The sequence below is a fragment of the Spinacia oleracea genome, chromosome 3 (assembly GCF_020520425.1).
Source record: "Spinacia oleracea cultivar Varoflay chromosome 3, BTI_SOV_V1, whole genome shotgun sequence".
Classification (NCBI taxonomy): Eukaryota; Viridiplantae; Streptophyta; class Magnoliopsida; order Caryophyllales; family Amaranthaceae; genus Spinacia; species Spinacia oleracea.
In genome coordinates this window covers 21,408,319-21,426,274 of record NC_079489.1, presented here as the reverse complement: position 1 = coordinate 21,426,274, position 17,956 = coordinate 21,408,319, and the positions used below count along the sequence as shown (strand labels likewise).

The following is a 17,956-nucleotide window of genomic DNA, read 5'->3' as shown; positions in this document are numbered from 1 at the left end:
CAACAGAGGAGATACCTACAACAAACACAACTCCAACTTCAAATCAAGACCCAATCCAGCTAACGGAAGATGACCCGAACTCGTGAAAGATGAGCCAACATAATACGATCATGTGCATTGCATGGGCTCTTCTTTTAAAGGGGATATTACTCTGTACTTTTTAATATTTCAAAACCATGTTAATAGGTGTAGATTTATGTGTTTTCTGTTATGTTTTTCCCTCTTGGGTATTGTTCTTTAAACAAACGATTAATAAAATAAAAGGTGCTTTTTTCAATAATGAAGATTATAGTTCCTGAAAAGTAGGTGTAAACTGTGGGAATAAAAATTCAGATGAAGAATTACAGGGGAGTAAAGTCTACTGCTATTAATGATATTATTGTGTAAGCGTGAGTTCATCAAATATTGATGATGAGGTCAAACCTGGATAAATAACTGAACAATTGCACTTCACCAATTAACAAAAAGAATTGGTATTTGTGAGGGTCTTAGCGGGTAAAGAAATCAGTTCCAGTTGTTGCATCTCCCCGTACGTTCAGGATTTAAATGTAGATACAATACAAAAAAAAAAAAAAATCACTCACAAACCACCCAAATAATAATTAAAAAAAACACAAAATAAATAAAGATATCTAAGATTCTAAGACTAGCCCGTGCCTTACACGGGTCAGACGACTAGTTTGAATAATAATTAACCTATTATAAATTTGTTACTTAATCTTTCTCAATTACTCAGACCATACTTGAAAAAAAAATTGATTGTCACACTAATCCGTACTACTTTAGCTATTACAATTGTGTGTTTTTCCAAAAGTATATGTTTTTGTTATTTAATTTATAATATATAATTAATACTTTAATAAATTTATTGTTTTTATATATAAGTGAATTAAAAAAAAGAAGGAAAGTTTATGTTTTACCACCTAAAAAATTCTAATTTTTGATTTATAAACTAAAATTCTCTAACTTTTATTTTAGCACTTAAATAAAATAAAATAAAAAATTTATTTTACCACATTTTAACGGCAAAGTTAACGACACCGTTAGTGAAGCTCACAAATTAAGCTTCCCCCAATTCTTTATCCAATTTATGCGATTTTTTCTTTACGTACTCCTCCTTCTCATTCAATTTTTCACCTTATTATTTACTCTTTAATTCTCACCACCCATTTTTGCAATTTAAATCTCCAAATTAATAAATTACAAACTTATATTATACAACATGCTTAAAAACATCGTGCAATTTTATGAGGGAAATGCCAAGGCAGTTGTTGAAGTGGGTCCAATAACGATTTAGTTAACTTTGCTATTAAAAGGTGGTAAAACCATATTTTAATTTACTTTTAGGTGGTAAAATAAAAGTTTGAGATATTAAGGTGGCTTAACACAAATTTGACATTTTCTTAGGTGGTAAAACACAAAAAAATCCTAGAAAAAAAGTTTTATACGGAATACCAAACAAGTAAGACTTGAAAAAAAAATAAAGTATATGAACTTAGGAATTATTCTGGAATCCCTCATATATTCAGAAGACCATCTGTAATATGGCAACAAATTATATAAAAAAATACATAATATATTATAAGGAAACAATCATCAATCGGACAAAGACCGAATAACAAAAATAATAACAAAATTCGGTGTATCATCCGAGTCACTAACTAGTTACATAGTAAATTTTAAAGGGCAAAATAACAACAAATCCTAAATCAAAAGGATATAGACGTTAAAACAAAAAATCAACGGATAGGATACAATCTCAAAACCTCAACCAACATCAAACCCTAGGAATAAATACCGCCCTCCTATATATAAAGCCCCAAACCCCTTTTTTCTGATACAAACCCTAGATTAGCCGAACCTGCAGAAGAAACCCGTTTGCTTCTTCCCACTCTCTCGAACCCAAATTCAACACCAGGTATCATCAATCTTTCTCCATCTTTACATTGTCAAGTAATTTCTAAGTTCTGAATCTGATGTAATCTAGTATTTAATTAGTTAATTTTTGTTGCAGAGATGAAGATTGTTGCCGCTTACTTGTTGGCTGCTTTGGGCGGTAAAGCTTCCCCTGCTGCCGATGATGTCAAGAAAATTCTTGAATCAGGTATTTTCTCTCGTCCTTTTTTCATAATGGTAGCCAGATTTGATGGAGATACATAAAATATTTGTCTTGTTCGATTATGTAAGCTAATAGATCCGATCATAATGTTAATGTCTTGTGTTGGGTGATAATATGAGTTGGGTGATAATATGAGATGGATTTAAGTCATTGATAGGGAATGAAGTTGCTGGAATTGTTTAGGTTTTGGCGTATTTGTATATCATATTTTGATTATGATAGATTCATATCTATTGATTCAAGGATGAATTTGAGGGTTAATCTCGTCTTTGTTACACATGAATGCATATTTAAGTAGTTATATGTTAGAGTGTAGTATGCTTTGTAGTTGGTAGGTTGAGTTTGTTGGAGGATTAAATTGGTTTTCATATGAATTTTGATGACTCTGGTTGATTTTAATTAAACAACACCTAATTGTTTATCTTAATTAGGGTGAATTGGTGCACTCTTAAAACAGTGGCGGACCCAGGAAATTATAAATGGGGGTCCAAAATTTTCTTCTTTTTTTTCTCTTTCCTTATGCAATCCTTCTATTTTTCCCCTTTTTTTTTTGTAAGTATTTATTTTTATATTAATCAAACTGTAAAAACAAAGGCTAAAAACAAACAAAGACACCTTGGAGAAGGCTCCCTAGGCTAAGAATCCAAACACTAGACACCGAACTCCAAACCTTGGACTCTGAACTATTTTGCCCCTTTTGTTTAGGGGAAATTTTCAATAGGCAACATTAGGTAGTAAATTTTATTAATAACCATAATAAAATCATGCATTGAAGATTTAAGAATTTGTGTGTGGGCTTAACAGCAATAGAAATTAATATATTAGTCTAAGAATAATTTACAACGATTCATCTCAAAGGGAAAAAAAAAATATTACAAGTGTATATAACGAGTTTTTATATGTCAAAAGAAATTTAATTTATTACAATTATATTGCCAAGTTGGAAAAAAGAATGACAAAACTACACTATTTTTTAAAAAAAGTTGCATCTTTTTAATGCTTATAGAGTTATAGGGCATATTGTTGTCAAATAATTAGACCCCTAAAAAATTTAATGAAATTAAACAATTATAAAATATAAAATACAGTACTAACATCTTATTACAAGAAAAAAAAAAGAGCAAGAAAGAAAAAATGAAGACATCAGACAATGCTAAAGGAAAAAAATAAAGACATACTTTAGAATGCAAGAAACCTTGAAAATGAATGGTCATGGGTACAAAAAAAAAAAAACTAAAAAAGCTTTGATGAATGCGGGTATCAGGGATCGAACACAACCCCTCCGCGTTCAAAAAGTAGCCTCTGCAAGGACATTTACCATTGAGCTACACCAATACATCATTGTTCTAAACGGACATTAAATAGATATATACTAATAAACAGTTTTCCAGATTTTCTTAATTTTTCTTTTTCCGGAAAAATGGGGGTCCCTTTGGTCCCCTCGAAGTACATGTAGGTCCGCCCCTGTCTTAAAGTGTGTAATGGATTATGTTGCTGGTGTAACTGCGGTGTTGTGTCAGGGATACTTTCTACCTTAATTTTATTCACAGTAGAATACAAGGGATAATTAACGAGTGGAATTTGTTCCGAGCTTCAATCCGGAATGAAACTGCAAAGTGGGGTTGTAGAGGGAATGGGACTGTACTTTCCTATTCTCAAAGGAGTAAACTAGACCACCTAAACTTATGGAGTATTACATAACTAATTAACATGAAAATAAAGCCTTGGCAGTTGGCCCTGTTGTGTTAGGGAAAAGGAAGTGTCTTAATGAAGAACGACTGAGGATTCTTTCTTGCATTAGATGCCAAATATAGCTTAACCCGTGTTCCTTTGCGTTGGTCTATGTGTTTTTTTTAAGCCTGGTGATATTACTGCTGTATTGATTATCCTGTAACTTAACTTTGTATTTGTTCAATTGCAGTGGGTGTTGAGCCTGATGAGGCCAGACTTCAGTTGTTCTTTGACCAGGTTTCTGGTAAAGACATCACAGAACTAGTTGCTGCTGGAAGAGAAAAGCTTGCCTCTGTCCCTGCTGGTGGAGGTGCAGTTGCCGTGTCCGCTGCTCCTTCAGGTGGTGCAGGTGCTGCTGCCGCAGAGGCTCCAAAGGAGGAGAAGAAGGTTGAAGAGAAAGAAGAGTCAGATGACGTAAGAACAACTCTATATCATCCTCTAAATTGTGTTTGTGTTGAGTTTTTTTTAGCTACTGAAAAGTGTTATCGTACTTCTCACTTGAAATTTTTTGTTGCAGGATATGGGTTTCAGTCTCTTTGACTAAGTGGGAAGGAGCTGATGTTTACAGCAAGTCTTTGCATTTTAAATATAGCTCAAGTTTTGTTTGCTATTTGGAAATGTTCTAGATTTATTTTGAGATTTTAAGTTTCTTTTTAGCTAATCAGTGACTGAGGCATTTGGCAGACAATTAGTTATATTGAATTATGTTAAAATGCATAATTGCATCTTGTTTTAACCTCAAGTCCTTTTTTCATGAATCCTTCTTAATGGATAAAATCAGATTTATTTACAAGATGATGGGTGCTTGATCATTTCAAGTGTTTTGTTTTACTAGTTATGAACAATCAATAGTCCTGCATATCGTATCGTTTCTACCTGTGTAAACTAGACTTTTACAATGCTGCAAATTTGTGAAAATGAAATTTATATTTGTTTGGAGAGAAAGGAGTGTGAACAATGTATGTGTAGCATTAATTCCCACAATCCAACACCTGCACTAAAATGTTTTACAATGGGGAAAGCTATTCGTTCCAACAGGTAACCCACAATTACAATACTCTTTAAAAAATCGAAAATTGAACAGAAACTAATACTTTTAAGAAAAATTCCCTGAAGTTTCATTTTCAAGACGAATAAATTGTCTAAAATTTGGTTGCTTTGCCATTGGAATTATCTTCTTAACTTTAGTAAGATTGATTAACCACCAATAAACCACAACATTAACAATCATAACTCCAACTATACATGTACACGATTGCAATAACAAATCCACAATACACCATTAACATAGCATAGTAACATTATCAAATTACCATAAATTTTGGGCAGAAAAATCGACCAATTAAATCAAAAATTAGTTCCTTAATCCAACAATTGATCCAATTATTTAACCAACCAAGTCTACTGATCAACTCAATTAATTCACCCAAGCCATAATTTTCCCCTAAACAAGTTCAAAATTCAAACTCGATAAAGCTATAATGTGAAAACAAAAATACAAGAATGAGATAGAGGAGTACTGACATGAAAATGGCGCTTCGATTCGAGGAGTATTTACATTAGAGAGACTTTCAACGGATAGTCAGCCGGCGGTGGTCTTTGGTGGCAGTGCGGTGGGAGTAGAGGTAGTGGAGCCGAGGAGGGTGGAGAGTCAAAGCGAGCTTTTGGAGATTGGGGTGAGGTTGGAATCGGGTTTGGGCTGGGAGATGCGGGTCAATAGAAAATGGGTAAAATAATAAGGTGACTTTACCAACTCCAAAGGCAAGCTAAAATTGTCAATTTAGCTTATCACGTCACCTAAGATCAGGGTAACAAAGCTCGGCTCATCACCTAAGATCAGGTTTGAGTTTAGGTTCAAGCTCGGTTCGAACTTTAGTTTTGAGCTCGAGTTCGACTCGATTGATGATTTCACAGTCCAGATTTGAGTTTAAGTTCGACTCAAATTGACCAGATACAGTTCAATCCAAAACTATTATCCGGACCCTACTTTTATATTTACCTTAAACAACATTTTTGGTAAAAAAAAATATCTTATGATTATATAGTGTTAAATAATTAAATGCAATAAACTAAAACTAATTATAATAAGGAGGTATGTACTTATACCATATATTGAAATTAGTAATCTTGGTTTCAGGATTGAAGAGTAAGCCCATGTTCTGAAATTCAGTTCAGTTTAATGACGTTCATTTCAAATTCAATTCAGTGGCATTCATTTCAGTTTAGTTTAGTAAAATTTAATTTAATTCAATAAAATTAAAATAATTTATTTATTCACTTATTTAATTATTATTTACTTAAGTATTATAGTATACGGAGTAGTTATTTGTGTATAATTATTATTATTATTTATATACTTATTTATTATTATTATTATTATTATTATTATTATTATTATTATTATTATTATATCTATTTATTATTTCCTCCATCCGTTCCTTTTTATTCTTCATAATTTCCGTTTCTAGTGTCCCAATTTAATCTTTATATTTAGAATCTTTCCTTTTATATTGTATCATAAATGTCCTTACTATTATGTAAAAAATCGTGCAATTGATTATTCTAATTAATTAAAACTATTGGGACACTAAACCTTTCACATTTTCTCATGGAGACATTACATCTCTCACACTTTTCCAATGTAATATTTTAGATAACATTATCAATAAACGTAGGGTTTAAATAAAAAAAATGTTGAACTTTTATCAATATAGTTAGTTGTTAAAACTTGTCATGATACCAAACATAAAGAATAAAAAGGGACAAATGGAGTATTATTTATTATTTATTACTCTGTATATATTGTTTATTATTAATTAATTCCATTTCAAAAGCAAACAAAAGTCCTTCCTAGAGATCAAATTAATTCAATCAAAAATTCTTCCTAGAAATCAAATTACTTCAATAAAAACAAAATATTAAACCGCCATATTACCGGATAAAAATAATCATAATACGAAAATAATCGATTAAAACGACACAAATAAAGAAAAAATGCATATAGTTATTGGCTTAACATCAAGCCACATTAATTTAAAATATTTATATTAGTAAATTGATTATCTATCACTACTAGAATAGTATGATGGTCAACATGCAAACATTTCGAATTTTATTTTTACTGAAAAACATTATACATTAGTAGTTCAAATTTTCCATACAAGAATATGAATGTAATTATTTTTACAAAAAATCGATAACCTCTATCGCCACATTCAAATATCTTTCAATAATTAAAGTACGATTTTAATTTCCTTTGTACTCATTGAGGAATCCTAAATGGAGATAAGCACAAGTTACTGATGATGAAGACTCGTCTTTTGCTTCTGAAACCAACTCGAATTTTATGAAAGAACTAGTGTGTGGCCCGGGCGTTGCTATGGGTTTTACTTTTAGTCGGGTTTACGTTTTCTTAAAATGTGCCCAATTTTAAAAGATTGTATTTTACATTTATATGTGAAAATATGACAAACATTGTAACTAGTTGAGATGGTAGGTAGCGAAACTTTTAATCCACGAGGTTTGATATTCGATCCTGTAATACAGAGGGAGTTTACGTGACACATATACGTTTTCACAAACGCCTTTTATTATGTTGGTGTAGATCATTTCATTTTGTTGACGGGATTGGTCGCGAATGGATACATACATTTGGTTGCAGAAACCTTTGAAAATGTACCATGAGATGAACCCAGATGTGTTTCCAAATTCCTGTCAGGTAACACTAGGTGTCATTGGAGTGAAGAAATGTCTTTGCGCTATGTTCACAAATAAATAATTTTATTTCAAACAAATAAGTTCTTTTCAAATAAAATATATTAATAAGTCCAGTAATATATGATAATATAACGGATCTAACTCATTTATTAAGTAATATTTTGTAGTTTACAATAAACACATTACGGAGCACATGAAATTATTTACGGTGTGTATAATGAAATAGTCAATTACATGAAACTGTTTACGAAATAAATTACATGAAAATATCAATAAATAACAAAAAAAAAAAGTGAAATCACGACTAACAATTTAGCTATACAAATAACAAAAATTTGCATATTTATCTGCAAAATAACTTTTTGTCAATCTTAAAGTTAATATCCAAATACAATGTATACAAATGATATGTCGCAATTTACCTGCAAATATAAACATGAACAATCAAACTCCAATATATTAACGACAATGTATACGAACGATAAATCGCAAAAAAATGATAGCAAATAGTACCACACAATCAAAATATCAAGAAACTAGATGTTGACGCAGACAACTAAAGATAAAGTCAGGAAAAACAAACTTAAGTAATGCAAATTCGAATGAACTCGGTTCTTTTATGTTTGAATTTTATGGAAATCTAGTCCAGTTCAGTAAAATTAAATAGAATTAATTCAATTTATATTAATATCGTTACTATTATTATTAGTATTATTGGTAGGAGTATTATTATTTAATAATTTTTTTATTATTGTTATTATTAATTAATTTTTTTTATTAATATAGTTTTTTTTTTATTTATTAATAATAGAATTACTTCATTATTAGTTATTTGTTACGGGAGTATGGAGTATTTGTTATTTATTATTTTTACAGAGTACGAAGTATTTGTTATTGTTATTTGTCACTTGTTAATTATTATTATATATTATTTGTTACTTGTTGTTATTATTATTATTATTATTATTATTATTATTATTATTATGGGAAACCACCAAAACGTTACAAGCTTAACAAGCTACAAAGATCAAGTAAACTACAAGAAGTTGGTGGGGAGCCGAGATACAATCTGGGCCCCCACCCCTCTAGCTATGGCGAACCCGATCCTGCTGAAAATGTGGGCAGCTGCCCGGGCCCCTATGTCTTGAGCCCTGGAGTACGTCTGGACCCGCTTCAGCAACGAAACAGCCCCTTTCTCTAACTCCCCAAAAGAAGAGAAGGAAAAAGGAAAGAAACCGTAACCCAAAGCCCTACAACGTGCCGCATACTTAACCTGCTTCCGCTGCGCAGCAACCGCCACAACCCGACCTGGAACGAAGTCCGACAACCCAGATTGCGTCATAGGTGAAGACCCAGTCAAGTCAACACACACATCTACACCGCCATCCCAAGAATAAAGCAATATATCTGCAGGACGAAGAGCTCCATCACTCTCACTAGTCAGCCCAACATCAACCTCCTTTCGAGCAGAAATCCCCGACCGATAGCAAATATCCAAAAGGGTATCACGAACAACATTATGCCGATGTTTGATACCCACGATCCCAGCACAAGACACGGCATGATCCCCATAAATATCCCCATCGAAAACCCGAGAGCAAGCAGAACACGGCGTCGAATCAGAGAACAACGGAATACCCAACCGATAGCAAAGAACCGAACGATAAGTCTTACCGTTCATAGTCTGGCCTAAACCCGAGATGGGGACTGCCCGCAACCAAGCTGAGGAGTGATCCCCCTGCTGGGATTTCCAAAGGGCAACATGACGCGAAGATAAGGAGTAGGCGGATACCGCATCAGCAGTAACCTTCGTGAAATATATGTCTGCCAATTTTTTCATGAGAGTGGGGGCAGCGATTTCACTAGGGCTACTCATAAGGTCGCTTTCCACGGTCCTATTGAAAAGACCAAGAGCATCATCAAAGGCCGACCCCGGACCATCAACACCTGAAAGCCGAAGAAGCGAATCCTGCAAACCAGAAGACTGCAAACGGGATGCAAGAAAAGCATAATGCCGAACATCACCAGCTGAATAAACACCCAATCCTCCATACGAATAAGGCAAGGTAGCAAGACGCCATTGCCAGTCACCGAACCCAGGTCCCGAAGCAGTCACGATACGCTCTAAAGAAGCCCGAAGAGCCACATCAAAAGATACTTGGGCCGCTTCAAAAAGATGAGGTGGACAAGTGCGCATAGCAAAGTAGAGTTTAGAAACTCCAGTGCACGCACGAAGAAGCAACAACTCACACTGGGGATCATTAAGCTTAGCTACAGCATCCATCAACACAACAGTCTTCGACACCCGTCGCGAAACCAACTCCTTACAAAAAGAGGAATCCGTACTGACTGGACCACCAAGCAACTTAACACCAAGCGCGGGACGAGCAATATCCGTAGGAAAGACACCCTCTAGACGACTGCGCGGGTCCTCCGAAGGCCAGAAAACCTCTGTCTTCTCAACATTAACATGGAGACCTAAATGAGGACCCTCCTCCAAAATCAACTCCAAGACCTTTCCAACCACCAAAGTGTCACCAACGATAGTGCCATCATCCAAGTACCACGCCTGCAGAGATAGATCAAAAGAGTCCCTGATTCGACACACCAATGGATGTAGAACCAAAGAAAATAGCAAAGGGCCGAGAGGATCCCCTTGCTGCACACCTTGACAAGACCACAAGGTATGCTCCCCATAATACAACCGTGCTGGAGAAGAGTAGCAGAATTCAACCCAACGCGAAAGAGCAGGACAATGTAGCCGAACCTCACGCAACAAAGCCGAACGATCAACCAAATTGAATGCATTCTGAAAATCCACCAATAACATAGAGAGGCCAACATCGGCCCCACGAGCCTCAACCAAACGATTGACAGCATGGAGAATAGCCTCACCACCTGCTGGAACCCCAACTCCAAACTGAAGCCCCCCAAAGTAGTTCCCTAAACACGGACCAATCATAGCAGCCCCAACCTTAGAAACAAGACGCCTCCAAATAGTGCCCACAGCAATAGGCCGAATACCACCACCCGGCTTAACAAGTGGCGTAAGAGGAGCACTAGCAATATATCCACCAAGCTCAGCAGGACACTTTCCAGCAAGAAAGAGATTAACTACCTGAGTGATAGAGTCCACCAACTCATCAGAAACAGCTACAGCAGCACCACCCAAGCAATCCAAAAGGTGTTGAGCACGCAAGCCATCTCTACCGCACGAAGTACCACGCGGAAAGCCCCTAATCTGCTCCAACACAACAGCGGAGGAAGCAGTAAGGTGATGATCAACTGGGATATCCGGAAAGGTAGGTTCCGGAACTGAAGGGTGCTTTGCTTGCAAATCAGCAAGAGTAGCATCATTGTAAGGGGCAAGACCTGAGGACGAAAGAACTCTAACGGCAGCCGTGTAGTGACCGTCAGAAATTTTTCTCTTGCATTGCTTAATATTACGCTCCGCCAAATCATGGTCGTCGTCAACATCCAATAGAGGGGGAGACACGCTAGCCAATGTGTCCATAACAAGCTGCTCAGAACCACCAGGCACACCCCAAGAACGAATAGCAGCGGTGATACTCTCTTCCTGACGACGACGCCTAACACCGGATGAACACTCACGATTACTCCGCGGAGAAAAAGTCGTGAGGACACAAAGAGGTAACACGAGCAACTGAACCCAACAAGCGATGTCATCTGATCTGCAAATCACCTTATCAAGCGCCCCTTTCAGAACCCGCGAAAAACCCAAACGACATTTGGGAGGGATGGATTTCACAGAACGCAACCGCTTAGACAACAAAGAGTCTAGAAGAGCAACATCAAAAGAAAAATGATGTTCCCGAGGCGCATCAGAAGAAGGCAGCTCAGAAGTAGGAGCTAGGGGTTTTTGAATACCATAGAGAATAAAACGGGGAATACCATCCCCAGAATCAGGAGGGTCCACAAAAACAGTACTAGAACCACTGCCATGTCGACACCTAGTACGATGAGTATGAGTCTTGAAACAATCTCCACATAGCCAAATTCCCATACGACGAAAGGTCACCTCAGCCGAAGTAAAAACCTGCAAATTGGTAGTAAGGGAATGACGGGTAGCATCCCGCACACCAAAGCAACAATGACGATCCCGTAAGTGAGTAAGCAGAGAACTCCTCACCAAACCACGCCCACCTCCATCCTGGCACCCGCTAAGTCCCACAAAAGGGCAATGAAACTTCTCCACAGAAGCCGCCATATCAAAGCACTTCAACCGCACTGAATCTGAAACGCACCGAAACTGCCAAACTGCTGGAACGCAATGACCACCACACCAAACAACTACACCTACACGACCTCAAACACAGTCACCGAAATTCCAAACACTGCCAAACACTGCAAAACCAACTGAAACACTGCCAAACCAACTGACTGAAACTGTTGGGGACTGAAACTGCCGGAAAAAGGAACAACCAAACGCAGCAACGAACCAACCAAAATTCCACGCAATTCTAGAACAAACTCGCAGCCGAAATGAACCGTAGTGCCCTCCGTTGTTGTCACCGGAAACTGAACAATCCACCAAACTGAACTCACGAATTGAAACTGACCTCACAAATGGCCGGAAACTGAACTCACGAACCTGATCGAATCACCAAAGTGAACCCCCGAATTGAAACTGAATTGAAGAAACTAAACTCACGAAATGAACTAGGCAATTATTATTATTATTATTATTATTATTATTATTATTCAATTATTATTATTATTATTATTATTATTATTATTTATTGTTTATTACAGAGTATTTATTACGGAGTATTTATTATATACTTCCTCCATTTCAAAAAAAAAATTACAAAATTTTTAGTTTTGCCACTATTCATACACCAACTTTGGCAATATATTTTACTAATCTATTAAAAGAAAATGTTATCAAATAAAATTTCGTTGAATTGATCTCATTATATATACTTTCATAATATTAAATTCTAGATTTCTTTTAGAACAAGATAATTAGAGATAATTATGGTCAAAGTTGTATCTTGTCAAATGTGTTAGTCAAAGTGTTCCAGTTTTTTTGAAACATGGGAAATATTATTTGTTATTTGTTATTTGTTATTTCCTATTTACTACGAAGTATTTACTATTTATTATTTACTCCAAAAGTATACTCCCTCCGTCCCTTAATACTCGCACCGCTTTCTTTTTCGGGGCGTCCCTTAATACTTGCACCGCTTCTATAAATGGAAATTTATACCAATATTATATTATTTCTCACACTTACTTACTAACCCCACCTACACCCATATTCCTACAAAAAATCATTTAAAAATTCACACCCCCACTCACCACTCCCCACATCTTACACATTTTCCACTAACTATATTAAAAAAATACCCCACTATCAACTAACACCCATTAAATTAATAAGTCAATTCAAATGTCTTAAACTCCGCACCGGTCAAACCGGTGCGAGTATTAAGGGACAGAGGGAGTTGTCATTTTTTACTAAGGCCCTGTTTAGTTCACCTTATTTCAGGGATTTATTACTAGCTTATTTCAGATTTAATCAGATCAAAAAAAATAAGTTCATATCAGATCAGATCAGAAAAAATAAGTTCAGATCAGATCAGATTATAAAAAACAAGTTCAGATCGGATCATATTAGAAAAAATAAGTTTAGATCATATCAAATCAGATTATTATTATTATTATTATTATTATTATTATTATTATTAATTAATTAATTAATTAATGTTATTACTATTATTGGTATGTATTTATATAATTGTTATTATTACTATTATTTTATTACTATTATTTCTGTCCAGATCATATTAGATCAGATCAAATTAGAACCAGATCAGAACTGATTTGTACAGATCATGTCCATATAAGAAACAATCTATCCGGATCAGTATCGATACGTCCATATCATGTCCAGATCAGAACTGATTTGTCCAGCTTAGATCAGATCAAAACCGATCTGGCCATCTCAGATTAGATCAGAACCGATCTGTCTATATCAGGTCAAAACCAAATCATGTCCAGATCAGAACCGATTTGTATGGATCATGTCCATATAAGAACCAATCTATCCATATGAGAATCGATATGGATGAGAATCGATATGTCCAAATCATGTATAGATTAGAATCGATCTTTATAAATCATGTACTATCTGAACCAATGTGCCTAGATTAGAACCCATACTTCTAGATCATAATATGTACGTCCAAATAATGTCCAAATCTTAACCATTATGTACATATCAGAACTGGTATGTCCAGATCATGTCCAACGTAGAACAGATCTATCCAGATCATGTCCAAATCATAACCGATCTATCCAGATCATGTTCAAGTCTATCTAATATACGAAATAGTTAAATAATGACTAAAGTCAAATAAATAATGTGTAACGTATAATAACAATATTAGAAATTTGAATAAAATTTATTTTACATGTAAATCATTAATTAAATATTAATAATTGTAGATTTTATTTATGAAAAATAAATTCAGATCAGATCAGATGAGGAAAATAAGTTCAAATCATATCAGATCAGAAAAAATAATTTCAGATTAGATCAAATCAGGAAAAATAAGGTGAACTAAACGGGGACTAAATCAAGTGCTTAATAAAAGTGGAATATAGTGTATGGGAAAGTGGGAAACGGTATGGGAAAGTGGAAAAGTGGAATATAATGTATGAAAAAGTGTAAAAGGTGGAATATAGTGTGTGGGAAAGTGTATGGGAAAGTGGGAAAAATAACATCCAAATAAGGAAAAAATACTATAAATTTGGGACGTCCGAAATAGAAAACAGTACTATAATTTTTTGACGGAGGGAGTATTTATTATTTATTTATTACTTATTACTCCGTATTTATTATTTATTACTAGTATTTTTTTATTATTTATTTTTTTGTTATTTTTTACCTCGTATTTGTTATTTTTTATTTGTAATTTATTTATTTATTTGTAACTTTTATTTTTTTTAAAAAAATTATTTCAATTCAGTTAACCTCTAAAGAACAAGGCCTAAGAATGTAAAGAAAGGAAGTTAAAAAAGATTGAAAAATAATATATAATTCACACTATAGTTACGTAGGTATTGGAAAATATATTTAAAGGAGCTCATTTTTGCTCTCAATTGTGCGAAAGCCTATTGTTTATAAAATTAGATGGAAAAAACAATTGTTAAAGTTCGTGAGCTTTCGAGCTGAACTCTGTACAGTTTGAGTTCTACTCATTAATTAATCAGACTATATTTTCGAGCTCGAGTTCCGCTCGTTCATAAATGAACTGAACTAAAATCGAACTTTAACCGAGTCGATTCCGAACCGTACACGAGCAATTTAGTTCGTATCCACCCCTACCTAAGATTTTAAGCTAACTATTACTCTTTAACTAGTTTGTAGTAGTATTTCAATAGCAAACTAATTTACTAAACTAGCTTAATATTTAAAAGGGTCCACTTTTACAATTAACCATTTAATTTTAATTGTTACTTAAATCCCCATTGGGCTACTTTTTTCCAAGTAAATTAGTTTGCCCTAACTAATTTTCTTTTATTGGCCAAGCTAATTAATTAAAAGCACTCTAATGGTTAAGCTAGTAGCTTGAAACTTTTGTAAATTGCATGCAAGCAGGTCCCTAGCTACAACTATTGGAGTTGCTCTAACCAAAAGTATGTCGCATGTCGACATGGTGGAGATAAATAAACATGATTTCAGAGGGGGTGGTATAAGTGGATGGATAAGAATTATGTGGTAAAAGACAATTTACCCTTAATGAAGAAAGAGGAAATTGGAGAGTTAATAAGGGTATAATAGTAACTCTACTACTTATCTCAATCTTATTCCCCAACCATAACAAACAAAAGATAACACTAAGGAGATATTTCGTAAGGGGTATTCATCTAAGGGAAAGGGAAACAACTGCAATGACTCACTTTGGTGTTATTTATTAGACATATTTGTTATTCCCACCCTTTTTCCTTTACACTTCCCACCCAAATTAAAGTCTTCTAAATTGATTCCCCCGGGGGTGGACACGAGCTGAACCGAGCCGAACTCTAATAGGCTCAGCTTGGTTTGGTTAAATTTTTCCCAAGTTCAAGTTCAAACTCGAACTTACATCGAGCTTAAAAATCCTTATCGAGCCAGGCTTGATAAGAATTCTTCGAGTTCGAACCGAGTTTCGAGCTTGTTCGAGCCTTGATTCGATAAACTGCTAAATCATATTCTACCAACAGTTACAATAATAATACTAATAATTTTCTTAATCTAACATTATAATAGTATTTATCTTGGACAAGTTATGTAAAATAGTATCCCTTATTTGCCATTTAATTGATAGTTTGGACAATGGTATTATAGATATATAAAACTCTCATAAATATGCATTATTATTCTTAAATTTACGAGATAGCGAGCTTTCGAGCCGAACAACATTGAGTTTGAGTTTGGTTCGTTTAATTATCGAACCATAAATTTAAGCTCAAGCTTGGTTCAATTACAAACGAATAGAGCTCGAGCCGAACTTTATCGAACTGATTCTGAACTGTTCACGAACAGTTCTGTTTGTGTCCACCCCTCCATGTATTTCCATTATCTTTCCCTCACACCTTGACCACCAATCTTACCAACCTTGACTAACCTTACCACAATAAACCTCCACCTGCAGCTCAACCACCAAAGACACTTGTACCGAGCCCAACACCATATAACCACTGCGCCACCGATATCACCGCCCAACCTCATCTGCTCCTGTCGCAAAACCACCCTTCCATCCTTTCCCACCTTGCAACCGCCCTTTTCAATGCAAAACTACCCTTCAATTCCCCACCCCGAGACCACCCTTCCCCAAGTCGAAACCACCGGTGCCCACCTCGAAACCCCCTTTCACCCTCCTAGAGAAACCTTTAAAACCAGCCCCTACCCACCTATAAAACCCAAAAAACTAGAACCCTAACTTTAAGGTAAAAAAAAACAATTCTTATCGTTAATTATGGTTTTAGATGGTCAAATTCGACCATTTTTCATGTTCGAATTTGACCTTTAAAATTTGGTGGTGAAATTAGTAGAAGAGAGAGAAGGGGAGGACATGCAACAAAGTACGGGGACAGTGCAACCGCAAGGGGGTGGGCGGGGATATGGCAGCGGCAAAGCATGAAGGCACAACGGTGGAATCATGGAGGGGTGGGAGAAACGACACCATGTGAGGAGTGAGAATGATGGAATAATAGTGTGAGATTAGTTTTGCCCCCCTAATGTACAATTTCCGCCAAAACGCCATTTTTTTATTTAAAGTAAGATGAAGGACTCTACTGCACTGGTACCTCGCATAGGTATTTCTAGCCAGCTTTGCAGGTCAGACTCATTGGAAATGAGGGGGGATTATAGGAGAAATCCTCACCTCCAAAGAGCCCCTAGTGGGGTTTGATCCCATATGAGGCCAAACCTTTACCACTAGGCCAAGCCTTGCTTGGTACAACGCCACTTATTTAGTTAGATGCATAAATACAATGGATTATTACACTATACGTACTATTAACTACAAAGTACTTTATTATAAGGGATCATGATTTCTTACTTCGCATGAGACCCATAAATTGGCAGGATCGAGCCTATAGTGTTTTCAAATCTAAAAAATTAAGTGGAGATGTTGATGAATACACTTACACCACGCTATCTGCTTGTACTTGGAAGTAGAGATTTTGTTACATTCCCTCCTACTTGTGTAGAGTGATTTGTGAGATGTGTTATAAAATCATTCTTCCTACTTGTGTAGAGTGATTTGTGAGATGTGTTATAAAATCATTCTTCTTATCTACGATAATACATGTATAAGCAAGTAGAAACGTTTCATTTCTAGCTATAGTTATTCGTTTGGATTAAAATATCTTCGTGTTTAAAAGATGGTGACACTTGCTAAGTATTCATGGACATAATTATAATTTATAAACATAGTTAATTTGTGGATGTAAACAAGTTTATTAGTCCACAAACTCCAATTTGAAAATTAAAAAAAAATGTCAAAAAATACAAATGGATGTAGTGTGGCAACGTAAGGTCCTCCTGGCCACCAAAAATAAAACAAAAAATTGTATCAATTTAAAATTATATGCACGTGGCAAATACGTGATCCGTAAAATTATATTTTAGCTGCCGTGGCACTTCTATGTTCCATGCTGGCTGTCTATCATTCTCAAATATTGGTCTTGTGACTTCTTAAATTGTCAACTATATAAAATGATTAATTTCATATTTGTAATTAATTCGTATGGGCTTTATAATTTAAAATAACCAAATTGGCACCCTTACAAGAGGCAGATCTAGTAAATTTTTTAAGTTCTTTACAATGTATATCTAGTCTATATCTGGGAAAATCACATTTGATTAGATGATAT

General features: G+C 35.0%; 1 protein-coding gene across 2 annotated transcripts; it reads left to right on the top strand.

Moving 5' to 3' along the window:
- The first annotated feature begins 1,760 nt into the window (after window positions 1-1,760).
- Window positions 1,761-4,645, top strand: LOC110780091 (60S acidic ribosomal protein P2A). 2 transcript variants are annotated; one of them, XM_056839887.1, is made up of 4 exons: window positions 1,761-1,918; window positions 2,015-2,104; window positions 4,041-4,264; window positions 4,368-4,645. In XM_056839887.1, exons 2-4 carry the CDS (start codon window positions 2,017-2,019, stop codon window positions 4,392-4,394), a joined length of 339 nt encoding a protein of 112 aa, XP_056695865.1. In that variant the 5' UTR covers window positions 1,761-1,918; window positions 2,015-2,016; the 3' UTR covers window positions 4,395-4,645. The 2 variants fall into 2 exon arrangements, with proteins under 2 accessions (XP_056695865.1, XP_056695866.1); XM_056839888.1 differs by having other exon boundaries at window positions 1,810-1,918; window positions 1,999-2,104.
- Window positions 4,646-17,956: the final 13,311 nt, after the last annotated feature.

Bases quoted from the DNA above. Each gene is read 5' to 3' on its own strand.
- LOC110780091 (XM_056839887.1), top strand. From the start codon at position 2,017: ATGAAGATTGTTGCCGCTTACTTGTTGGCTGCTTTGGGCGGTAAAGCT. The intron at 2,105-4,040 runs GTATTTTCTCTC...GTTCAATTGCAG, and splicing joins CAAGAAAATTCTTGAATCAG to TGGGTGTTGAGCCTGATGAG. The intron at 4,265-4,367 runs GTAAGAACAACT...TTTTTGTTGCAG, and splicing joins AGAAAGAAGAGTCAGATGAC to GATATGGGTTTCAGTCTCTT.